Source organism: Rhamphochromis longiceps, linkage group LG4 (assembly GCF_057381845.1).
Source record: "Rhamphochromis longiceps isolate RC_006_pf linkage group LG4, R_longiceps_female_GT1.1, whole genome shotgun sequence".
Lineage (NCBI taxonomy): Eukaryota > Metazoa > Chordata > Actinopteri > Cichliformes > Cichlidae > Rhamphochromis > Rhamphochromis longiceps.
Genome location: NC_140560.1, coordinates 11,268,131 through 11,285,156, shown reverse-complemented (window position 1 = coordinate 11,285,156; position 17,026 = coordinate 11,268,131). Strand labels below are relative to the sequence as shown.

Here is a 17,026-nt window from a genome sequence, read left to right as displayed (position 1 = left end):
GTCACATGAAGGGGGAACGATTCTCAAAATTAATAATAATAATGATGAAAATGTGGAGATTTTCTTTTTTTTTTTTTTTTATTCTATAGACTGCCTCATTGAGTTAAGCTGATGAAACTTGTGTTTTTTTTGGTACAACATCTGTACTGCATAAGTGTGACCATAAATGTCCTTGCATCGGTCCATCTCAAGCTATTTCATTTTAACCAGATGCATCTTTCTGCACCTTCAGCGTCCGTATGCTCATGGCCACGTTGTTTCTCTTCCCCCTTTAACGTGGCCCTAATACTCATTCATAAATAAACAGCGTAACTTTTCAGGAGAAAAAATGTTTTAAAAAAAAATAAAATTCATGTTTTACCAGCTGAATTTGTTAATGTGTTCTCATGGCTGGGTTTGGCCACAATAATCTAGAGGCCTGTCAGGTTAGTGCACATGTTACAGGATTTATTAAGCTAAATGTCTAAAAAAACACCTTTTAATCAAAATATGGTTCTGAAGTAATGTAATCATAGCTAAAGGAAAATATGTAAACACTGATGTGCTGCTTGTATGTAAAGCAGTGGCCTTTGACAGGAAGTGGTTAAGGGTGTAAAACCCTAATCCGCCTCTTAGTACACATTTGAGTAGTACACTGTCCTCTCCTGATGGGCATTCTTGAGCTGGTTCAGGAGAACTATGGCGCAGACCATGGCCATCATCTGTTGTGCAGACAAAGGAGGAGGGCAAGTAAAGAGCAGGGATGGGATAAAGAGCTATGCAATGACCAACCCACTACATCATCCCAAGAACTGAACCAGCAACAGGTGAAAGAGTGTGAAGGAGGCTAGACCTTCCAGCCACAGCAATCAGATAGCACGCAGCTACAGAAGTGTTTGAGAAAGTGTGAGAGAGAAGTCGAAACAAACAGGACAAATCCAACCCTGTTGATATACTGGCCGTGTGTGTTTAAAGGCACTAAAGTAAAGATTGAAGAGTTGACTAGTGGTGGAGGGAATATTCAGAGCGCCAGAGGGTTTCTTATACTGTTTTGCCAGCAAATGTCAATCCTTCTGCAGATGAAGCAACTTTGGTGATTTAAAAATGTGAAAACTCATTTGCTAAATGCTGTGATCTGCTGTCAAACCTGTCAACTGTAAGCTGAGTCGTGTGTGTGTTAGGTTGGATTTCTCCTATAACTGCTAATGATAAAAATTTGAGACAATGCTGAGAGCAGCAGATAGAGTATGTGTAATTCACACTAAAGCAATGTGGAGTAAAATCAAAATGGCGAGAAAAGCGCAGTGAGAATGAAGAGTGCACTAAGCATAAGCCACAGGGATGTTGGCTGCGCTGAGAGGAGTGAAAAAGACCGGCTCCTGGTCAGCATGTGTGCTGGTGACTACTTCATGCTGAGCTGGCAGAAAGTTAGCCTGAGTAGAAGTGGTCTGAGTCAGGATAATGTACTGAGGTGTTGAGGCAGAAACGATCTTTCTGCTGAGGGTAATGCTGCAAATCAGAGCAATGAACTTTGGAATGATTGGGGAAATAAAATGAGAAGAAAAAGTTCGAAAAGGGAGGGGAAAGAAGTATTTAAGAGAGAAGAGTGCAAAGTGATTAATGTATGGCCATTGACATGAACAACAATATAGAACCTTTAGTACTGTGTATAGACTAATAGTAACAGGAACAACAGACTGTGCTATCTTCTTCCCTACTATTTGTAGCATTTGCCAACTCATTTGAAGCTTTACTTGTTGCAAAGTAAACATGCATTATTTGCCTACCAGGAGCACTCCAGTTCCAACGAAGATGCCCATCATCATTGGTGCTTTACCGATAAAGACATCTGCAATGACGCCAGGACAGCTCTGCAGGAAGACCGAACAAACTGAGCATCTAGTACAGTACAGCTGAGTGAAAGAGGTAAAGCAGTGGTGGCAGGACCACTGTAAACGGCTTCATTTATTGGCACCAACTTACATCCATCTTGATGCGTTCAAAAAACCCATCTGGTTCGGGGCAGGTCTGCTTAACGAGCTCTATTATGGAGACGCCAGTTAATCCACAGCAGTGAAGCTGCAAAGCAGGCAGATGAAGGAAGAGGTGAAGGGAGGCAAAAAACAAGTCTTAAACACTACCCTGCGCAGCCCTGTGGAGAAACTAAACACCTTTACTGCTTCCACAGGAATTGATGGAAACAGCTGACAGTGACGTCTTCTCGGTGTGTATCAGCCATATAACTTGTATGCATAAAGCAGAAAAGACTTGAGTATACAGGAAGTAAGAGTTAAAATTTAGTATTAGGTAAAAATGAAAAACAGCAGCTTATATACGTACAGTGTTGTGGATGAAGGTGAGTGTGACAGCAATTCCTGGGTCTTGATTGGCCACATAGATAGTATACAAGCTAGTATAGAACTCGGCAAACCTGAGTCCAACCTTTAACATGAGAGATCAAAACACAATCTTATGGTCAGGACATACTGGACACATTAATTGATTTTCATCCCTTTTATCAGTATTTTCTCTCACCTCATTGCTTTTAATGTTGACAAGCACTCCAACAACAACTACCAGTGTAGCCAGTATGGCCAGAAGGGCGGAGAACTGAAGGGACAGGAAGAACTCTGTTAACTTAAACACTTTTAAACACATAGGAACAGGAAGTGAAACAGCTTTTCCAGTTTTATGTGGGTGCATCAAGAGAAGACGAGGCTTAACATTGCAGTAAATTCTAACAAGGACCTGTTTCAAGCTTGACTAAATGTTCAAATTCCCTATCCCTTCCTTGCATCTGGGATTCTTCCTGCAGGTTTGATACAGCCTGAAGATTTCAGAGCAAAACATTTAACTGGTACTGGACATCCATTAATTTCCTTTAACTTTAACATCCTTAAAAACCAAGAGGGCTTGACCCGAGGATGTAATTTACAGTTAGGACACCGTACATTTGCACAGCAAAGGGGAAAAAAACAGCCAAGAAAACTGAGAGGTCACTGTGTGATTATTGCCAGTTGCCTGTTTCGTCAGCGTGATTACACACAAAGTTACAAAATATCCTCTGTCAAGGCCAACTGGGCAATACACTTCACACGATGCAATCAAATGTTCTGTGTATCTGAACCTGGATAAAGGTCTGAATCAAAAGGCCAAATGTTTAAGTGGTTCAAAAACCTCTGCATCATATAAGATGCTCAAAAGGTGCTTGCACACTCCTGTGTTTCAGACCTCCCAAAAGTAACTACAGCTTTCAGCAAGATGTGAAGAAACAAATTCTGCAACTTTATGTGCAAAACATCTGCATGTTGTGTTGAAGAGACATCAACTTAAGTTGAGCTCGAGCTGTGCTGTACTTTTGATGTAATACCAATCTAAACCAAAAGATGGAGCAGTGTGGTCTTTTGGGTGGTTAAAAGAAATAAACGACCAGATTCTTTTCTTTTATCCAGCTGGCCAAACTTTCTTATCCATATGTTGGCCTTCTGTCTTTAAAAGAAAGCAATTAGCTAGCTTTCTTGAAGTTCCTAACTTCGGTCATTGAGGCTAACAATTATAAACCTCTTTTAATATTTAAAGTCATGATATTCTAGTGCATGATCCAAGAATGGAATTGCACAATTCAATGCAGTTGCGCGAAGACCTTGTCTGATTGGTGGGGTTGGGACAGTTTTGCATTGCAAATCTCTAAACTTTTAGCCGTGCAGCTCCTGCAGACCAGAGACACACGCCAACCTTTCTGCACTATTTCTACACTGTGTTTAGACTCAGATAGGATAAAATATTTGCACTCATGCTAAAAACCTTAGTAGGCTTACTGATCTGGCAGCAATAAGGGGAATCAATGGGGAACCAACTATATAAACAGAACCAATAATGACAGTAGCATCAATAAAAACAAAGCTTTTGGTTTTTACCACAATGCTACGCTCGGCTTTTGTTTGACTTTAAACAAAGTCGGCTTTTAACACTTAGTATGCCACATGATGTTAACCTGCCTTGTATCTCATATCATCTTTGACTATTTGACTGATGGGGGGAGCAGAAGCTCTGTAAATAGCCGTCCTTCCTTCCTTCCTGTTTCATTGTGTCATCGATGAATGGAGAAGACTGAGTACTCGGAGAGCAGCTTATTAATTACTTTCCTCTGGCACTCTGACTTGTCTCTGTGGTTCCACAGAAATTATGTTGTAACAACTTGTTGAACTTGATGTACACGTTAGAATCAAGGATCTGATCTGAATAACGACTTTACACAGATTTTACCATTTGCACCAGCATGTAGGTGATGCATGTGCTCTAACATTTAAGCACCATTTCCAGCATTCACCTTAACCTCTGATGCTGGCACTGGGGTGGTTTTAAAACGTTTCACCGTCTTCCTGTTAAACACAGATAAAAGCCTGAACAGTAACGTTAAAATTTGCCATAAAGTTAATGAATAAAGGAGTCCTCCAGGAAGCAGCGGGGTATTTAAGCTTGTTCTGAACATGTCTTTGCAGGGCACTTCTTGTTCAGGGCGGTTTTTTTTATTTTATTTTATTTTTTTTTTTATTTAATGACTCCTAAGAAACGAGACCAAATGGGATTACTAGGGGTATACTAAACGTTACTAACACATTTTTGTTTTGGTTTCTCTGACTAAACCTAAAAAGCAACCTAAAACTTTCCCATAACAGTTAAAAGGTGTAACCACTGTGCGACACAGGGTTTTGTGTTCACAGCACAGGAAACAGCTGGTCTGACACCCATCTTTACGGAAAAGTGAGACTGTAAGCCAACATGCATTACCCATCAAAACAACTCACCACTTGCAGAGCGCATCTCTTCTCGTTGCAGGCACCGTAGTCTCCAAACATCACCACAAACAGCATCACTGCCCCGAGAGCGATCAGCACAGTCACACCTGTTAACAAAACAGAGCGGGAAAGAGGGCCGTTTCTGTCTGTTAAATATGCATCGGAGCAAACTGTACCATCGTGATTCTTCGACCTAATAAATGCACCGACCCATAACAAATGCGCTGGAGCTTAATTCCTCCACATGGAAGATCGCTCTTGTGTTGTCGCTGAACCTCAACCACAAACCAAGTCCAAGGAAGGCAAACCCCACCACCTGTCACATGAGGAAATAAAACCAGGACAAAAGTGTAATGAACAACATTCTTGGTTACTTTCACATCTGGTTACTGAAATATAGGTTTTTAGGGTCTATATTTATAAACCATGCTGTGTGACAGATGAGTGTTTTTCACACTGTGCAGAACAGCTGGCAGAGGGGACAAACAACCAAGAAATTGGCATTTCAGGCATTTAAGACAGCTTTCTTCTGATTGGCTGTCCCTCGCAAGCATAACATTTACACGGGATGTGGGCGGGACTGATGCTGTGATGACCACATTAAGGATTTTGCTCTCGTTGATGTCATACAGAACCAAGAAGAACAGTTAAAATAGAAAAGTTAAACCATTTAGTATTATAGTATAAAGTATTATTTAGTATTTTATCCAATACCATAAAGTTCTCTCACTTTGTTTTTTTGATTGTCAAGCATACCAACACTGGCACTGAAACCTGCTACAAATGTTGCAATAAGACAGAGTTTATAGAATTAAAGAAGTTGAAAATGTCGCAGTGATACCATGTTGTATCAGTCTTTTTGTCCGGCACTCAAAAGATTTTATTTTTAAATATTTACATTTATTACATATAATTTACATATCGTGTTTCATAGAAACATGTTTCAGGTCTTGTTTGGTCACAGAACGATGTGATGGCTAAATGAGGCCGACAGGATTTTACTCACAACTCTGGAAGTGGTGTCAGGAGACGAGGTGGAGGAGGGTCAGAAAGAAACAGGTGAAAGCTGAGATTGAGGACATACCAGCTTTTGAGGAGCCTTAGTGGGGACTACATGATTCAAAGTCTATTATGGACTTTGAAGTATAGTGTAAGCTAAGACTCTGACGTGGTGGCATTTGGTTTCTCAGTTGCTGCACAAAACACCGAGGTGTGAAGGGTAATCATCTATCCGCGGCAGCATTGTTCATGCTGTTTAGGAAAGTTTTCACTTCTTCTTTTCAGACGGCTTTATTCTTCTTCCACTCATCGGAGATACTGCCTTATTTTAAAGAGTCTGTACAATTTAACCTCACATTTCTGAAATCCCACTAAATAGCTAAGAACAAAAATGAATTGGTGGGTCTTAATTTGATCCCATCCCATACAACTCCTATTTTGTTATTTTTGTGACTATTAATATACACACACACACACACACACACACACACACATACATATATATATATATATATATATATATATATATATATATATATTTCAAAAATTAAATACTGTTGGGTTCCTATCAGCTTATAGATGTGCCAAGCACACAGTTTACACTGATGGTAAAGGTGATTCCTGAAAATGAAAGTAACCTCTCTTGGTATCCTAAGAAACGAAACCACAAGGAAACCTGGTGTTGTTCCAAAAAGTGATCGTGTGCAAAACAGTCTACGTTTCTACGTGGGTTGTTTTTTTTAATTTTGTGTAATGTCTTTGCTTATATCAGTAAACTAACTGTAGCCAATGTGATTTATGGGATTATAAATAAAATAAATGACCTGTTTTGTAAGTATCTGTAAGACTCTTTTATTGTACCCACATTGTAACCATTCCAGTCCAGACCACCTGTAATATCTTTGGAGAACTATTGTTATATTTATTGCAACTTGAAATGTGTTTTACAGATTAGAGTCCAACAGTTCATTAATAGAAGTTCAAATTGTTTGGCAAATACCAGAAACCACTTTTTGGCACAACACCCCTGTTTCATCGCAAAATTACAACTTTTAATCCTTCATGTAAAAAAACAAACGCCTTTTTTCTGCCCGTTTATCTCAAGAATTGATCACAAAACAGGCGAAAGAAAACGAAAGCCATGCTTGGCCTTTCCCTCTACCCTCCCGTAATTAACCACGCAGTATTAAAATCGAGCCGGACTTACCGCGAAGATGATGTTGAAAATGATGAGGATATATTTGCAGAACAAGCCACATCCATCCAGAGCCATGATGATGATGATCAGCGGATCGTTGAGCTGGACACACGGTGAAAGTCTGTAAAGTGCAAAAAGCAGAATTCCCTCACCACTCCGAGCAGGCCTGGCAGATTATGCGCATTTAAAAATACAATACAAACGTTTTCTGTGCTGCTGTGTTAGTTTCTACTATTTCACTCTATTTAATCCGTTAATGCGCATTAAGCAGCCAGTATTGCGTTTAAAAGGTTTAGTAGTCTTTTTGATTTCAAATAGATCACAGCGTGGCAGAAACGCTCGCTGCGAAATCATCTCCCAAACCAATCGATCAATACCTTTATCGATGTTTGTCTGCCTGATCGGTCAGCTCAGCAGGTGGGAAACGAAACAACTAAATCTTGAACGCTGCTGCGTGTGGTTTTCCAAGACTCGATCTGCGTCACGCTCCGCCTCTTCGTCCTCGCTCGGTCTTCTCATTGGGCAAACCACGTGAGTGACACATGCTTTGACCCATGAGAAGGCGCAGCAACGGATCTGTTTTAGAAGAAGAAGAAAGAAAAGGAAACTTAGGGAGAAACGAGAGTTAAAACGACAGCGAAAGTGTGATTTACGCATACCAGCAAACAGACCGTGACTGTTTGCGTCATTTAAAATGTTCTAATTTTGCATAAACATAAAAAAAACACGAAGAATAGGGATCTAAGCTTTTTTTTGTCTATTACAGTTATAATCTTTCTTATTTCTTTTTTTTTTCTTGTTTTTTTTGGGTGGGGAGGAGTCCCACACAGCACACGTGTGGCTTCCGTTCTGTGCACACAGCAAAATACAAAAATAATACCAAATATCTGACAATTGTGTTCTCCAGATTTTATTGCTTTATGCCACCCGTGTCAGTTCTCAGTTATCCAGTAATAAAGATTAAAGATTAGGACAAATGTAACATATGCCAGTCTAAAGAAATCTCAACCTGCTTCATTAAAGAGGACATGAAAGACGCGAAATCGATCAATGTAGAGCAGTGTCACAAACCACGGAAGCCCCAGAAAAGTGCAATCAAACGATGAGTTTATTAACACACGCGAGAAAACATCAGCATATGTCCTCTGACCAAAATACTAGTGATGTGCGGATCGATCCTGAAATATCGATTCCTCCGATACCAATCATTTATGTTCTAGAATCGATTCTCACATTAAAATATCGATATTTTAGTAATTTAGAGTAAATTTGTAGTTTATCATTAACAGGAACACAGTGGAAAGAAACTATAACATTCGGATTGCCTACATTCAAAGGAACTACTTCCTCTTCCGCCTTTCATAGTCATGTGCGAAATACGGCTGTATAAATGTCTCGCAGCCCCTTGGCGTGCGCACTCACAACAATGGCTGAGCGTAATTGTGCGGATGTATTTTACCTCCACAAACAGCTGAGCCGTGGTTTGCAATAAATGTGGCAAAAAAAGTGAGGTGTTGTGGCCATACTTGCCAACCTTGAGACCTCAGAATTAGGGAGACATTCAAAAGGGCTGTTTGGGCGGATAAATATATTTTACAGGGTTTATTTATCGGATAAAATACGTTAAATGTCACCGTTATTATTGGCCGGCCCGGAAACAGCGGGGGTGTCCAAATTCAGAGGCTGCTTCCACCTGAGGACCGGCCTTCGCGGTCTAAAGAAAGCCGGGTAGTACGTCACGAGCTCCCTCGGTGGAGTGAAACTCTGCCGTCTGCTCCTTGCTGTCTAAAATATAACCGGACACTGACGTAAACTCTTCTGTTTAATCAGTTTTCTGTTTGACGTTTATTCAGCTGTGTGAAAACCCCGGAGGAACCCTCCCGAGGGAATAATAAAGTTTAATTTAATTTAATCTAATCTAATAACTTTAATCTCAGCCAAACCGATTTACTCACGAACAAATAAAACACTGAAAAAGCCAAACAAGAACATTTTTAAGTTATCAAAGTGACTTGTACATCATGTTTAACCCGAGTGGTGAAAGACCGCGGGGGTTTGAAGACGATGTGTCGGTCGGCTCAGATATTTGAAGTTTACACAGCTACATTCTCACCTGAAAATATGTTAAAAGTTTTTTTGCGACCCAGAAAGAGAAATAAGAGTGATATTAAAACTAAGTCGCTGCCGTCATTGTTGGAAACTGGAATTGGCTGGGCCGCGCTATGAATTCTGCGATATGGTTTTTCAACTTTGTTGTCCGGGTGGAAAATCTGGAGAAAGGTGGGATTCTCCCGGAAAAATCGGGAGGGTTGGCATGTATGGTTGTGGCAACATCACTAACCTTGTCAAACACCTCAGAGTAAATCATATCACAAAATATGACGAGCGTATGTTGAGGCGAACTGAAGAGGAGGAGAGGGACAGGTGCTGCTAGGGTGAGAGTCTCTCACGGAGTCCTTTAGTCCTCCAGGCAGGCAAGGTGTTCAAATAGCACACAACTTTAGTTTTTTTATTTCTATATGATGAACTCTGCATTATTAAGTGATAAGAAGAAGGTATTCTGATGTCCTGTAATCATTATGACGCTATAATTTGAGATACAATAAATAAAATCCGTTTTGTACAAAGTATCGGTATCGGATCAGTATCGTCGATACCACCCTGAATATTACTTGGTATCGGATCGGAAAGGAAATCAGTGGTATCGCACATCACTAGTCCTCTGACCAAAATACATGTTGTGGATACTTATAAAGCAGTGGGGTACACGCCCCCCCCCCCCCCCCCCCCGTGACATTAGTCACCGTTAATCGTACATTTTTAATAGCTATAAGCAGACATAGAACTTCTCTTTTCGATAACACCTTCCATACAAGGTAATAAACTTCAAGCCCTCAGGGTCTCTGAGGCTAATTATTGACTCTGATCGTCTGTTACCAAGTAGAATAAAATATAGTAAGACATCAAATGAGTTAAGGCCTCAGGCCGGATACATTCCTAGATTATATGTATTATATGTACTGTAAGCATGCATTGCAGTTATCCTTTTATGCACTAAGCCAGACAGAGCTTGAGACCCTCTGTAGACTAATGCAACAACTCTGAATGAGCACAAATATTTATGCAATGTGTATAAAATACTTCTGGCTGTACCTGTAATAAAAGTAAACATAATAAAAGGATCCTCAAATGCAATATCAATACTGTAAGAAATATTAAATGAAATAATGCTGTAAAGAATGTTATTAATGCAATTATAATGATACAGATTATATGGCAGCAATGAAAGAATTTCTGTATCTCCACATTCCCTCTTTTGACATTCCAAAAGAAATGTCACCACACCTCGTGTTGTATCACTCCTCAGCCCACTCTATGGCATCTAAGTTCCTCAATGGACACTGGAACACCGGAACGACCGCTCCGGGGTCCCTACGCTTCCCATTGGGACACGAACCAAAAGGGTGCTTTGCCCACAATAATAATACAACCCACTTCTTGTCCATGTTCTAATTAATGTGCTCGGGTCACTCACATTATTCGTGGTTCTTCCGGTGGGTGTGACGGCACACCAAGTAGGGTCGATTTCTCCCACCTGGTACTTTACATTATCTTTAGAAAACTTGAAACATGTATAGTTATCTTGTTTTGGCATAAATGAATTGGCATTCTCTGCTTGCCCTATCGTGTTTGGTGCCGAGATTATTAGTTTATCAGTTAGATTTGTCATTGAGTTTTTAAGTGCAACTCAGGCTTTGGGGTAAACTAAGTGTACCCTAATTACCCCAAACGAATCTGTTCCTGACACGTCCACCCCGATTACCAGATAGAATACGCCTCCCGGGCTCTCGGCTTTAGGCAGTATATTCCATGGACCTAAGAAGATGGTGACAGGGTTATGAAAAACAGAATAAACCCTTTGAATTACTATTCCTTGCAGGCCTTCCGGGACATGTGACTGCCATCCTACTCCTGTCCAACCTACCACATTTTCCCAGGAGCACCACTGACCTGCTGTGTATGTATGGATGTGTTTGCCCCAGGAGGGGCTCCAATAAACATGACTGGAGCATATCATAGGGTGATTTCAGACCCACACATCATATGCTCTCCAGCTGCTACTAGCTCCTGCACACTTAATGACGTCACACAAATCAAACGTGAATGAGCTGGTGGATCCTTTAACATAATTTAATTCTATCCTGTTGTATGTGCTGAGACACTCATCACCTTTACCTGACACCTCGCGCTTTAGTCTTTTCACTAGAGCTGGGCGATATGAGATTTTTTCATATCACGATGTGTTTTTTTCATTTCAGGCGATAACGATATCTATCACGATATAAGCCAAATAACTATATTTGTAAGATTTAAATGTGCCGTTGCTCACAAGTAAAATGTGAAATAATCAGAAGCTTGTTTTTATTTAAATATTTATTTCCCATAATAAGTTCAACAGGGTAGATGTACTTAAGGAACATGAGACTTTTTCAGATAAATAAAGGCAAATATTGCAAACTACACAAAAGGCAGCCGCTAAAGCGTTTAAGTTTCAAAATAGAACAAACGAAACAGACTAAATTGTCAATTCCACTTAGAAACAAAGTATTAATTCTAAAAATAAATCTTAGTTTGTTTTACAGAAGAACAGACAAAACTGACTAACTTTTGTCAGTATCAAATAAACTGAGAACTAAAAGGAAATTCTCAATCTCTCCTTGTTGTATAGCTTAGCTTTTCAAACAGTTTTAACAGTTACTTTAGTCTGACAAAAGCCGAATGACGAATTAGCGCTTCCAGTCAGAGACTGAGGCTACGTCCACACGTACACGGGTATTTTTGAAAACGGAGATTTTCCGTTTTCGTTTTAAAAAATAATCCCGTCCGCACATAAAGGGAGAAATGAAGGAAAACGCTGCTATGAACATGCCAAAGCAGCAGGTGGCGCTAGATTCCTAACCGTGCAGAAATGTTGGCCAATCAGAAGTCTAGAAACCTCGGTGGGAAAAAGTAAACAAAGCTGCGGCATAGAAGCAGAACCGAGTCGTATGTGTGGACGGACAGTAACTGTGTGTATGTGTAAGCATTTAAACACTGCAGAGAGTAGAATTAACAGTAACAGTATTGTAGAAATTCATTTCACCGAAACAATAACGCGGCGCACAGTGTGACGCATGCACCAGTTTATTGTATTTCCAGACTTGCTTTCGGCACAATTTACAGTGCACGCTACTCTGTTTTTTGTCAGACTTGAAATAGCCGAAATACCTTCAAACTACGGAACTTCTATGGCTCTTCCGTTCGACAATCTCTCCGGCGTTGGAACCATCATCTGTTTTCTCTTCGGTCACGCTCGGTTGATTTTTCTAGTCGGCACACTCATTTCCTCCATTATGCGCTGGCTCCATTACCCGCTGGCTGCTTCCCAAACAAACACACGTGCGGCTTGGCACTTGTGCTGTACATAACAAGTGACGCGACGTGACACTGCGGCTGTGATTGGTTCGGCTCTGCGCTACTTGATTTGGATTGGCTGACCTTTTTTTTTTTTTTTTTTTTAAGAGGACAAGAGCGGCGAGGTCTATCGCGATAGCTTAATTTCTCTATCGAGTAAAAGTTATATCGCGATACATATCGTTATCGTTCTATCGCCCAGCTCTAAGTAGTGATTTCTCTCCAACCTTCCTTTCATATCAAAAATCCTTGAAAGAGTAGTTGTCAAACAGCTAACAGATCATCTGCAGAGGAATGGTTTATTTGAAGAGTTTCAGTCAGGTTTCAGAGCTCATCACAGCACAGAAACAGCTTTAGTGAAGGTTACAAATGATCTTCTTATGGCCTCTGACAGTGGACTCATCTCTGTGCTTGTCCTGCTAGACCTTAGTGCAGCATTCGATACTGTCGACCATAATATCCTATTAGAGCGATTAGAACATGCTGTAGGTATTACAGGTACTGCACTGCAGTGGTTTGTATCATATCTATCTAATAGACTCCAATTTGTTCATGTAAATGGAGAGTCCTCTTCACACACTGAGGTTAATTATGGAGTTCCACAGGGTTCAGTGCTAGGACCAATTCTGTTTACACTATACATGCTTCCCTTAGGCAGTATCATTAGAAGACATACATTTTCACTGCTATGCGGATGACACCCAGCTCTATCTGTCCATGAAGCCAGATAACACACACCAATTAGTTAAACTGCAGGAATGTCTTAAAGACATAAAGACCTGGATGGCCGCTAACTTTCTGCTTCTTAATTCAGATCAAACTGAGGTTATTGTACTCGGCCCTGAAAGGCCTAGAAATATGGTATCTAACCAGATTCTTACTCTGGATGGCATTACCTTGGCCTCCAGTAACGCTGTGAGGAACCTTGGAGTCATTTTTGACCAGGACATGTCCTTCAATGCACATATTAAACAAATATGTAAGACTGTGTTCTTCCATTTGCGCAACATCTCTAAAATTAGAAATATCCTGTCTCAGAGTGACGCTGAAAAACTAGTTCATGCATTTATTACTTCCAGGCTGGACTACTGTAATTCATTATTATCAGGATGTCCAAAAAACTCACTGAAAAGCCTTCAGCTAATCCAAAATGCTGCAGCAAGAGTCCTGACAGGGACTAGAAAGAGAGAGCATATTTCTCCTGTTTTGGCTTCCCTTCATTGGCTTCCTGTTAAATCCAGAATTGAATTCAAAATCCTGCTCCTCACATACAAGGTCTTAAATAATCAGGCCCCATCTTATCTTAATGACCTTGTAGTACCATATCACCCTATTAGAGCACTTCGCTCTCGCTCTGCAGGCCTACTTGTTGTTCCTAGAGTATTTAAAAGTAGAATGGGAGGGAGAGCCTTCAGTTTTCAGGCCCCTCTTCTGTGGAACCAGCTTCCAGTTTGGATTCAGGAGACAGACACTATCTCTACTTTCAAGATTAGGCTTAAAACTTTCCTTTTTGCTAAAGCATATAGTTAGGGCTGGACCAGGTGACCCTGAATCCTCCCTTAGTTATGCTGCAATAGACGTAGGCTGCCGGGGGATTCCCATGATGCATTGAGTTTTTCCTTTCCAGTCACCTTTCTTGCTCACTATGTATTAACAGACCTCTCTGCATTGAATCATATCTGTTATTAACCTCTGTCTCTCTTCCACAGCATGTCTTTTATCCTGTCTTCCTTCTCTCACCCCAACCGGTCACAGCAGATGGCCACCCCTCCCTGAGCCTGGTTCTGCCGGAGGTTTCTTCCTGTTAAAAGGGAGTTTTTTCCTTCCCACTGTTGCCAAAGTGCTTGCTGATAGGGGGTCATATGATTGTTGGGTTTTTCTCTGTATCTATGAAGCGCCTTGAGGCGACTTATGTTGTGATTTGGCGCTATATAAATAAAATTGAATTGAATTGAATTGAATTGCTTTTTCAAAATAAAAGTCCTATGAAGGTTTTATGAATTTTCTCAGCAGTGACCTTAAACAGTTGTCCAAACACACAGTGGAATATATCTATAATACACAGAAACACAAACTTGTGCAGAAATTACATTTTAATCAAAGTCACATGTGAACTATTTACAGAAAATCATATTGTGGGATTTTGACTTTTTGCCCATACACAATGTCAATTTCTTCAAGTCCGTCCTCGCTGGTTGATGTCTCCACCATAGGACGATTCAGTCTCTCCCACAGCTTTTGTTTAATACTTCTCCCCAGCTCTAAACTGTAGGGACGTTTGCGGCCATTCTTGGACCTGCAAGAAGAAATTCAATCAAAATGATGCATGTGGTCAAAAACCATACTGTAACCATTTTAGAGCTGGCGATTTTAAAAAGTGACAGGACATTTGGAGACAAACGTACGTCAGCATGCTATCTACCACCTCATGGTAGACTCGCTGATAATCTTCCACTGAGAGGTTGTGGATTTTTAAAGGGCTGTCACTGGAGCTGGTTGGCTGGTGGTCGGTACTGCATGGCTCGGGTCTGGGGGGCAATTATTTTGACACTGGCAGGTCATCATGTGAGATTGCAGAGGGAGGCACTGAGGTCTTTGGAGGTCGGGAAGAACTGGATGCTGGGCTTCGCTTCCTTTTCCGGGGCTGACTGACTGTTCTGTCACGGCGCCGGGGCCTCTGGGTTGAATTAACAACCTGGGAAAGGTCAGAAGCACACAAGGGAATGTCAGTAGTTAATAGCAACCTCATTTTTTTTCAAACAAGACAAAAATATAAATTTGATGAACCACAATGAAGTCCAAACTTCAAAACCCTCAAATGATTCTGTTCCTGAAATTTTACACATCCAACCTGGTCCTTGCTGCAGCACGGTTGTTTCCTGCTGGCTCTGGGTTTCTTTGCATCACGGGCCTGGCATGCAGTGTTTCTCTTACAATAATTATGGTCTTTGAGGTGATCGGGCACCGTAAGCTGCAGGTATACACAAAAATGACAGTAATGCAGACATCAGTTAGTAGTTCATGAAACATTTAAAAAATAACAAACCCTTTCATATGTCCATAAACTACTTAAACCACTCGCATGGTTGAATAACTTGTCCACAGTGATTGTAACGACAAAAAATATCCAACATGTTCACATAAAATCATAAGAACTAAAACCAGGACAATGCATCAAGGTCAGTGTAATAAAAGACGTGTCAACTTATGGGCTCGTCGTGTTAGAGCTTCACTGCTGCATACCCCCAAATGACATGTCAAATAATAATTTGCATAAGCTAAACAAACACCAAAGTCCATGTTGTATTAAACTCTAATTTCTGTTATAATCATTGCTGCTTATTGCCGTTTTTGAACAATGCAGATGCACAAAATACCTTTGTAACTGGCTAAGCTTGGTCACGTGTGGCACTTATATGGTTTAAAATGACATGTAGGATATAAAGAAAAGCAAGCTACAATAATAGGAGAGCCCTGCCTTGTGTGTGGGGGGTAATGAGTTCAAGATCATCATTAGGCTGTGGTGTAATGAGGGACCTCTACCCAGAGGTTACTGTCTTGTCAGGTGAATAATTGTAGCATAAGCCACAATGAAGAAGGAGATTAAAACTTTAGTTAAAAAAGCCCAAAAGCAGAAGCTTTGAGGATTTTAAAGATGATCACAGTTACATGTGGCTCCTGTAAACATGTGACAGTGTGTGTACATTTGAGAATTCAGATGATGCTGCAGAACATTGCTTGCATATTTGTAAATAAACATTTTGGGGATTAGCTTTTCTACAGTGAATAAAGTCTCAGTGTTTACTTGTTTTATTCCCTGATTTTAGTTTTAAATACAAAATAAAGGCCCCCAATCAGGAACATGCACAGCCCCCCCCCCCCCCCCCCCCAAAAAAGCTAGAAACAGGCCTGGTGATCATTATGCACTTGAGTTAATTCGAGATGTAAGATACTCTACTTATTAGCAAAAACTGAACATTTTTATCCCAGCTGCAAACTTTGGTGACATGTCTGCCACAAGATCATTTAATACACGCAAAAGAAAACGTTATTATAGGTAACATACTAGTTTAAATGACTTTATGCACAGTTTACCCGTTTACAGCTACAGTGCAACAGTCTAACATGCAAGTATAACTCCCACGTGCACAGGCCTAAGTTTTTAATGCTTTTTATCCACATTTATGTCGTCTATATTTTCATGTTGCCCTGTTGCAAAGTGAACTCTTTCTGGCCGTCGAGTAAATATTCAAAACTTATTGAAAACGGTCATAAAATCTAACATTTTCCATGATGGATGATGGTTGCTGGGTCGCTTTCCTCCGTGACATGGGAGTTGGACACTTGTAAGGCTGCAAGAAGTCTTGAGCAGAAAGTTGTCTTACTTTTGCAGAAATTTGCAGAAATCCCTTGTAGCTTTGCACAACACGCCGAGTGAAATCTGTCTGAACTATACCAAAAGATGCAATGCAAATCGAACCTGGAGACGCATAGCAACCACGCAACCTGTCATGTTAAATCACGCATTTTTGTACCTACTGTTAAAAATCACTGTAATAATTGTTTTTAGTGAGTTTTTCCCTCAGTTCAACCTCAG

The 17,026-nt window shown here is 40.5% G+C and overlaps 1 protein-coding gene and 1 long non-coding RNA gene across 3 annotated transcripts; both read right to left on the bottom strand.

The window, feature by feature from the left end:
- Positions 1–59: 59 nt before the first annotated feature.
- On the bottom strand, positions 60–7,491 carry cd9r (CD9 molecule related). Of its 2 annotated transcripts, none has more exons than XM_085403262.1 (9): positions 7,353–7,491; positions 6,985–7,096; positions 4,989–5,094; positions 4,788–4,885; positions 2,515–2,589; positions 2,320–2,421; positions 1,963–2,058; positions 1,767–1,850; positions 60–1,508 (listed from the first exon to the last, which is right to left on the bottom strand). In XM_085403262.1, the coding sequence occupies exons 2-9, from the start codon at positions 7,048–7,050 to the stop codon at positions 1,302–1,304; spliced, it is 834 nt and encodes a 277-aa protein (XP_085259388.1). In that variant the 5' UTR covers positions 7,051–7,096; positions 7,353–7,491; the 3' UTR covers positions 60–1,301. The 2 variants fall into 2 exon arrangements, with proteins under 2 accessions (XP_085259388.1, XP_085259389.1); XM_085403263.1 differs by having other exon boundaries at positions 60–701.
- A 7,146-nt stretch (positions 7,492–14,637) lies between these two features.
- On the bottom strand, positions 14,638–15,402 carry LOC146671087 (uncharacterized). The gene is made up of 3 exons (XR_014911584.1): positions 15,281–15,402; positions 14,835–15,124; positions 14,638–14,725 (listed from the first exon to the last, which is right to left on the bottom strand). It is a non-coding gene; the product is annotated as an uncharacterized LOC146671087 (long non-coding RNA).
- Between the last annotated feature and the right edge of the window lie 1,624 nt (positions 15,403–17,026).